At 41.5% G+C, this 8,590-nt stretch overlaps 1 protein-coding gene across 1 annotated transcript; it reads left to right on the top strand.

The window, feature by feature from the left end:
* Positions 1–1,948: 1,948 nt before the first annotated feature.
* Positions 1,949–2,701, top strand: LOC115990320. The gene is made up of 2 exons (XM_031114159.1): positions 1,949–2,610; positions 2,698–2,701. Exons 1-2 carry the CDS (start codon positions 1,949–1,951, stop codon positions 2,699–2,701), a joined length of 666 nt encoding a protein of 221 aa, XP_030970019.1.
* The last annotated feature ends 5,889 nt before the right edge of the window (positions 2,702–8,590 follow it).

Here is an 8,590-nt window from a genome sequence, read left to right as displayed (position 1 = left end):
TTGGTACTCCTAAGGAACACAGTAGATATAAGTATTTAATTCCTGATGGTGATCTACAGCATGATTCAAGAGACATAGAAACAGATACAGATGTCGTAAACATGACTAACCTTCATAAGGCATGGTATGCTGAAAAAATCATAATCTATACTGACATAGATGTGGAGCCATTGGCAGTTGAGTATCCTAATGCAGGGGGAGTGGTAGATGGTGGTGTAGGTGGTGATGGAGGGGGAGTGGCAGATGGTGTAGGTGGTCATGCAAGTGGTGATGTAAGCGGTGATGCAGCAAGGGTTGAAATAGAATTGGATAGTAATGATGATGAAGATGATGAGAATGATGATGAGAATAATGATGAGAGTGATGATGAAGAAGATGTTGAGGATGTTGACATTGATGCAAGAGCTGAAGAACAGAATGTTGAAGGAGATGATGATGATGATGATGATGATTGGCTAAATGAAGGCCTAAAGGGGGATGGCTTTGGTGATGATATATTTGCTGCTCAAAACTCAGCTCCACAAGGTTCTGCTCCCAATACAAACCCAGAATCAAGCAATGCACCCCACACAGCCCTAGAATCAAGCAATGCACCCCACACAGCCTCAGAATCAAGCAATGCATTCCATGCAGACCCTAAGTGGGCTGAGCCAGCCCTTGAGGATGAACTGGTAAGCATGGATGGGTCTGATGATGAGCAGGTACCTGAGCAAGTAGAGTTTAATGCTAAGAGTGACATGAGAAATGTTGTACTGAAGAAGGAGATGAAGTTCCCTAATGCAAAGGTGTTCAGAGCTGCTTTGAGGGAGTATGCAATCAAAAAACGTATTGACATCAAATTCAAGCTTAATGAGAGGACCAAGATATCAGTTCACTGCAAGAATGGGTGTGGGTGGAGATGTTATGCATCTCAAATAAGTGGAGAGCTAACATTTCAAATTAAGACCTTGACTGATGACTGTACCTGTCCCAAGTCTTTTAAAAATAGCCAAGCAACATCAGCTTATGTTGCTAAGTGATTCATTGAGGATTTTAGCAAAAATCCAAATTGGGAGGTGAGTGGTGTACACAACCATGTGATGAAAAATTTATCTGTTGACTTAAGTGTAAACCAAGTGTATAGGTCAAAGAGAAAGGCAAAGGATTTGATAAATGGAGATGAGCAACTGCAATATGGTGTCTTTAAGGACTATGCACAAATGATAACCATTGTAGACAAGGGGAGTAGGGTTATACTGCAGATAGAAATGGCTGAGGAGACTTCCTAACCAAAATTTAAGAGGATGTATGTTAGGTTCAATGCTCAGAAGGTAGGATTTTTAGGTGGATGCAGGCCATTTATAGGTTTAGATGGTTGTCACATAAAGCACAGATTTGGTGGGAAAATCTTATCTGCCACTGCCAAGGATGCAAATGACAACATTTTTCCAGTAGCCATGGCTGTAGTGGAACAAGAAACCAGGGAGTCTTGGATATGGTTTTCGGAAATTTTTGCTGATGATATAGGGAGGCCAGAGGAGTTTCAGTTGGTCTTCATTTCTGATAGGCAAAAGGTATGCAAGTTTTGTTTTGTTCAGTTACACTTGAATAGTTGACTTTGTTTGTTGTACTAACTTGTTTTGTTTGTTTGTTTGCTTATTTACAGGGGCTTATACCTGCAATAGAAACACTATTCCCTACTGTGGAGCATAGATACTGTGTGAAATACATCTACAACAATTTCAAAGTTAATCACAAGGAATTGGAGTTGAAGGATGCATTGTGGAGGTATGCTGCTGCCACAACAGTAAAAGAGTTTGAGAGATGCATGCAGTACGTAAGGGATTTGGATGAAAAGGCATATGAGTATCTTGCAAACATTGCACCTACATAGTGGACAAGGTCACATTTCACTCCTAGGGCCTTAACAGATTGTTTGGTAAATAATTTGAGTGAGTCTTTTAATGCAATGATATTGAAGTCTAGGGACAAGTCTATCTTGGCAATGTTGGAGTGGATTAGGGTTAGACTTATGACTAGGCTTTACACAAAAAGGGAAGGGATACAGAAGTATGCTGGAAAGTTGTGTCCAAGCATACAAGATAGGTTGGAGAAATTGAAGGTTGAAAGTAAGGCATTTAGTGCTACCCCAGCTGGTAGTTTCCTTTATGAGGCAGGCAGTCAGTATGAGAGGCATGTAATTGATTTGGTGAAGAAGACATGTAACTGTAGGTCTTGGGATTTAAATGGCATTCCCTGCAAACATGCCATAACAGCCATTTATACAAACATTGAGACACCAGAAGACTATACCCACCCATGCTACTTCAAAGAAACTTACATGGAGATATACAAGGAGGTACTTCCTCCCATGCCTGGCCAGTCAGAATGGGCTGAGATTGGACAGCCTGCTCCCCTGGCACCTCACATATACAAACCACCAGGCAGACCACCCAAGCAGAGAAAGAGGGCTTCTGATGAGCCTAGGAACCCTTACAAAGCAAGTAGACAGAACAGACCTGTAAGATGTGGGAAATGCAAAAAGGAAGGGCATAACTCAAGAGGGTGCAAGGCTGCCATCACTGCGAGACACCATGACAGACGAGACAGAGACTTCAAAGAGAAAAAGCTGTAAGTAATTAGGATTTAAATGGCAAAAAAAAAAAAAAGTTTTTAGACTTACAATAAACACTGTATTGAAACTGGGTTTTGTTGCAGGTAAGGGAAGGGGTGCCTGCACCTAGATCTGCACCTTAGCCTGCACCTCAGCCACCATCCCAGCAGCCTACTCAGACCTACAACATGATGTCTGCCACTCAGCCTTCATTCTCACCGCAAGGAAATCAACCTAGGCCATCTCACAAGAGAGCAGGATGGTTCTCTTCCTCACAACCAGAGTTTCACACACCTAGGGAGACCTGGGATATCTTACCAAGTTCTTCACAGGTAACTTAGTCCTAGATGGTTGTGTAGCTTGGGATATATTTTTAACAAGTGGATCTATTTTTTATTTTGTAGCCTTCACATGCAGATGGGAGCATTGGTGGTGTGAGAACTAGAGGACAGCTTGCTGCACAAAGGCCACCAAAAATGAATCCAGTGGGTGGAAAGAGGAAAGAGTAAAGACAAGAAATGAATGAAGCTAGTGGGTACGCATGCCAGTATAGGGAGTAAAGCTAGTGGGAACATGTGGGCCTTTTTGTTTTTTTTTTTTTTTTTTTTTTTTTGTGAAGACCACTGTTGGCCTTTTGTAATTATCAATTAGTGTAAAAAACAATCACTGCTGGCCTTGGAATGTGCTTTTTTGTAATTAAGGTACAATACACTCCAGGTTGTTATATGAAAGTTGTGATATTACAGTTTGTATGGAACAATATTTGTCCAAACTAGATTATATGAAAGTTTATTTATTTCTACTACAAATTGTGTCCAAGTATATTTTTCTAATAGAGTGTATAGAAGTTTTTATTGTGGAATGGTTGTTATGGTATGCACAACCAAATTATATGGAAGTTTATTTATTGCTACTACAAATTGTGTCCAAGTATATTTTTCTAATATAGTGTATGGAAGTTTTTATTGTGGAATGGTTGTTATGGTATGCACAGCCAATTATTTATTGCTACTACAAATTGTGTCCAAGTATATTTTTCTGATATAGTATATGGAATTTTTTATTGTGGAATGGTTGTTAAGGTATGCACAGCCAAATTGATAATTGACCATTACTTCTTCCATTAAATGGTTGTTATGATATGCACAAAATACTCAATAATTGACCAATTCTTCATTCATTGACACATCAAAACATTACATCAGTAGGCTAGTGCTATTACAATGCAAATTCATTAACACCATTGCCACAACTATCTCTACTAACCAATTAGCTACTTTAGGGGCAACAATCTAGGTCTCTTCACTCCAGAGAACTCAATTGAGCCAAAACACAGCAACATAACAATAATAAAAAAGATCCATGACAAAATGCATGCAGACTTCCACATTTTTTGCTTCTCTTCAGCAAGAATGGCTTTTTCCTTAGCTTTTGCACAGACAGCTCGAGCCTTTCTCTCCCTCTCCTTAGCTTTGGCTTCCTCTTCAAGAGCTTTTTTTGCCATTTGCCTAGCTTCTTCTGCCGTTTCTAGAGCTGTCCTTTCCCTCTCATTTGTAAGTTGGAGAGTAGTCTGAAGCCTAGACATCTTCTCTAGAGCCAAAGGTGCAATTTCATTCCCACGAGGATAGGTTGAGTTATCAATCCAAACAAAGAAAGGACACTTAGGACCAACCTTATAACGGCTACAACCCAAGAACCTCCTCCCAAAATTGTACAAACTCAAACTTGTTCTCAAAACACAAGTCTGCTCATTGCACATATGTCCACATAAACCCGAGAAATTACCACTTGATGAAGACATCTCAACATAACACGAATCCTGGGAAGTACAAATTTAGACTTTCACACAGTAAGTTCACACTTGAACAAAATCTGAAACCCTAAATCAAGAACAGACCCAAATGCAGATGAACAGCAGTCACACATACCTTGCCTAGGTTCGATGATGCAAAACAAGTGTTTTCTCCCTCTCCACACGCTCCAAACCACGAAGAACAAGCTGATCGCACCCTGGGTCTCTCTCTCGAAAAGTGTTTGAGTTTTGGGGGTTTTGATTCACATTATGTTCTGTTTTGGGATTAAAAGGTGTTTTTGTAACGGTAGAGACCGAGATGGGTTACAGAGAGTGACGGAAACACATCTCAGGTGGGTTAAGTGATACTTTTCAAATCACGGGTGGGCAAAGTGATTTTCGCCCAAACCACAGGTGGGTTATGTGTAATTATCCCATATAATAATTAGAAAAAAAAATATATATATATATATATATATATATATATATATATAAAATATGGTTTTTGTGTAATTGTGTTGCATGTCCGCAACATGGCACTTATAAAATTACGAATGCATTATTTTTTTTTTATAAAAGAAATGATATGTCCATAACATTTTCATAGCAATTTTACAACAAATCCTAAGTGGCAGGTTGTTACTGGTTTTTATTGTTGGAGCAAAAAAGTAATCTAAGCATTAGGTTCAAATTTGAACCAATAACAACTAACCACCTATAATTTATTGTGAAAATATTGTAAAACTATCGTGGACGTAGTACTTTTTTTTTTAAGGGACGAAAGGATGATATTTGGTTTGCATTGCATATCTACAACGTGGCCACTAGAAATATAAGAATCAACTATTTTCTTTAAAATAAAAACAAAACATAAAAAGTTAAACACTTCAACCACTAGCAAAGCAAAACATGGAACTCCAATAAATTCTCCCACCTACCCCACCTACTACCTTGACCACTTCTCTTTCTTCACTTTTGGCAGCTGAAGCAGTGAAGCCATCATTCATTATTCAATCTTTTTCCTTTCTGTTCTTGTGTGAGCTCTTCATCTCTGCTTTGGTATTCATCCTAGAGTAGCCTACATCTGTTTGCTGGGTTTCTTCTCCACAATCAACAATTTACTCTTTCATCAGTGGTCTCTTTGTGTTTATGTTATCAATAAAAAAGAGTTCCTTCTCTTTGTGCTAGCTTTGCCTACTCCTGTTACCTAAGAGTTGGTGTCAGTCCTAGAGCCAGATGAGACAGGAGCTCGGATGGTGGGGGTAGTAAATATTCTTTGCCCTCCTAAGTATAGATGAAGCCTCAACCTCAGCCTGATTGAGAGCTTCAATCCACACTTGGGAGCAGTAATTTCCACACACCCCTGAGACCTCAGCCCTAAGGGCTACCCCTGTCTCTGCCACTCCTATATCATATCCATCTTGCTTGGCCTGCTCCGGAGCCCTCTCCACTTCCTCTCGAGCCCTCTCTGCATCATCCCTAGCCTTCTCGGTTTCTCCAAATTTTTCTTGAAGGCAGTGGTCTGGGCTTTAGAGGCAGATAGCTGATCCTTGGCGTTGCGTAGGAGCACTTGTTGGCTCTCGACTTGCCTCTCAACACTGTCCAAAGTTAATGCAGCACTTTTTCTCCCTCTCTTCCTCAAGCAGTTTGTTCTTGAGATCCTGAATACTTTTCTCAGCGACACTAAAGGCCTCCACAGCTGCATGGCACCTGCTCTTCTCCTCTTTCAGCTATTTGTGACAGGAGTTGGCTACTTCTTCCTCCCTGAACATGGCTTGAATGGCCTGCCAAGAAAAAGGGACACAAATTAAATAAAGAGAAGAAAGTAAATAGTGAAGAAAGACTAAAAAGCTAAGTTAAAAGACTTACCATGCCTAGGTATCTCTTCAAACTGAGGAAGATCTCATGCCTCTTCAAATTCCTCAACTCGACCATGTCATCGAGGAACAACAAAGCATGCTCCACAATGTCGGCCACATAGCCAACCTTCCTTCCTTGGTAGTCCCTAATGGAGGCATTGGCCAGCAAAGGAGCCCCATCTAGCATTGCGGCGAGGGTCTAAGTAGGAGGTGCAGTTAGAGGATCACTCCTCCTCTCAGCACCCCTTTGCCCCACTTTGGATAGCTTGGCCACCCTTTGGACCTCATCCTCCTGAGAGGATTGAGTTCGTCCAACTTACACCACCTCTTTACCTTTGGGCCCCCACTTCCTTTTGAGGTCAGCAGGTTCAAGTCAGAGGGGCAAGGTAGGTGCAGATGGGGGGGGGGGGGTAGGAAGTTTAGCCTGGAGTGCCTTCCCAGGCGCGTTCCCCCCTAGTTGGGCTTCCAATAGTTCTTGTAAAGTGGCCCTTAGCTTACGCTGGATGCCCATGTCATCTGGAATGGAAGAAGTTCCTTGTTGTTGGCTAGATTGGACTGGAAAAGAGTGGTTGAGGTCACTCAGTGTATTCTTTGGAGATAAGGGTTGGTTGAACACCTCAAAATCATCCTCAGAATCAGACAATTCAACAACCTCTCCTTCTCTATTTCTTCTGTTTCTTTCTCTTCCTTGACAACTGGACGGGAAGAGGAGGCTCTTACTTTAGGTATGCCTTTCAATATAGGGGTTGTAAGGTGGACGCCTTCTAGGATGGGACCACTAGCTAGGAAGCCCAAGGTAGCAACACTGATCCTTTGCAGCCGAGGGTCTTTAGACTTGATGACACACTTGGGTGTCTGGAAGCTCTTGGATATAGGATCGTAGTCGAGGATGAGGTGAGCAGCACTGAGTTAACCGTCACTGTGAATGAACACCTCGGCCTTTAACATTTTGTCTAGGCTGGCCTGATTTACAAGGTGGAAATTAGGCATGGTCACGTGTGGATCTGTAAAACCAACAAGAAAAACAGAAGGGTATCATTAGCAAAACATAACTCAAAGGAAATTTCAAGTATGAACATAAGTTGAAGAAAAATCAAAAGGGATGATTTTGAGTTTAAGAATCTAGACTTAGAGCCCTACTTGATTTCCTTTCCTTCGTTGGACAAGGTAGGCCATCGTGCCATTCCCTAGATAGTATCAAAAAGTCCTTTTTTAGGCTTTTGTTGGACTCTAGGAGGCATTGAATAAGCCTAACCTCGGGGTACCTAGACTTTAGGTAATACCCCTATCCGGTTAGGTGGTAGAGGTTTTAAACCCAGTTGACATCGTGATGGGTAAGCCCTAAACCCATCTTTTCGTTAAGGGCGTCTATACTCCCCAGGATCCTAAACATGTTGGGAGCGCACTGGGTAGGGGTTAACCTATGGGCCCTAAGGTAATCTCTAGTCATGATACCCATAGGGACTTTCATCCCTCCCTCTATGAAAGCTATCATGGGGATAACTACCTCTCCTTCTTTTCTATCCTCAAACCACTGCCCTTCCTTACAATACTTAATGGCTACCCTTGGAGGAATCCTATATTAGGCTTTGAAGTTCTCTAACCCCTCCTTGGAATCTACCAAGTAAGCAAATCTACCCATTTTTTCTAAGACAAATTTGAAGGAATTGAGAAGATTGAGAGAAGAAAGAAGAGCTGAGGAGGGAAGGATGCAAAGAAAGGAAAAATGTATGGAAAAATAAAGTGAAAGGGTATACAAAAAACTTATAGGAAAAAGAAAGTCTCTCCTCAGACAAGCTCTGGGTTTTTGTAAGGGCACGAGTGTGTTGGGTAAATTCACAGGTTCAGTGTATGTATGCAAGAATGAAGTGAATGTAAAGATGAAGTGAGAGATTGATTTAAGTGGTATTTGTATCAAAGGAAGGGTTGCCAATGGGAAAATTCCCGCCCAGATCCCAGCAGAATCCTTAGCCGTTGGATCTGTATCACACCATAGAACGTGGGAGACATGGAGCTGTAAAAATTTAATGAATGCATGTCTCGGATGCCGAAGCATCAGGAGCGTGCCTTGGGCAATTAAAAAGGCGCCTGCCCAGTCAAAAAGTAAGACGTGATAAGCTCGGGGCGATCTTGAGAACATCAAAATCCTCATTACTTCCCAAAGAGCCAGAAAGCAGAATTTTGAGGGGCTATTGTAGGGGCGGAAAGCCCAAGAATACATGTCCACATATGTATTGGGCTTGGGGCCCAATCCGAGGACCTTAGTGGTTCGAGGATGAGTAAATAGTAACGTAAGGACCCATGGTAGAAGGTGGAGAGGTAAAATCTAATCATGATCACCCAGAA

The sequence above is a fragment of the Quercus lobata genome, chromosome 5 (assembly GCF_001633185.2).
Source record: "Quercus lobata isolate SW786 chromosome 5, ValleyOak3.0 Primary Assembly, whole genome shotgun sequence".
Lineage (NCBI taxonomy): Eukaryota > Viridiplantae > Streptophyta > Magnoliopsida > Fagales > Fagaceae > Quercus > Quercus lobata.
This window is presented reverse-complemented; position numbering and strand designations above follow the sequence as displayed.

What these genes read in the sequence shown, in the direction of transcription:
- LOC115990320 (XM_031114159.1), top strand. Translation starts at nt 1,949, where the DNA reads ATGATATTGAAGTCTAGGGACAAGTCTATCTTGGCAATGTTGGAGTGG.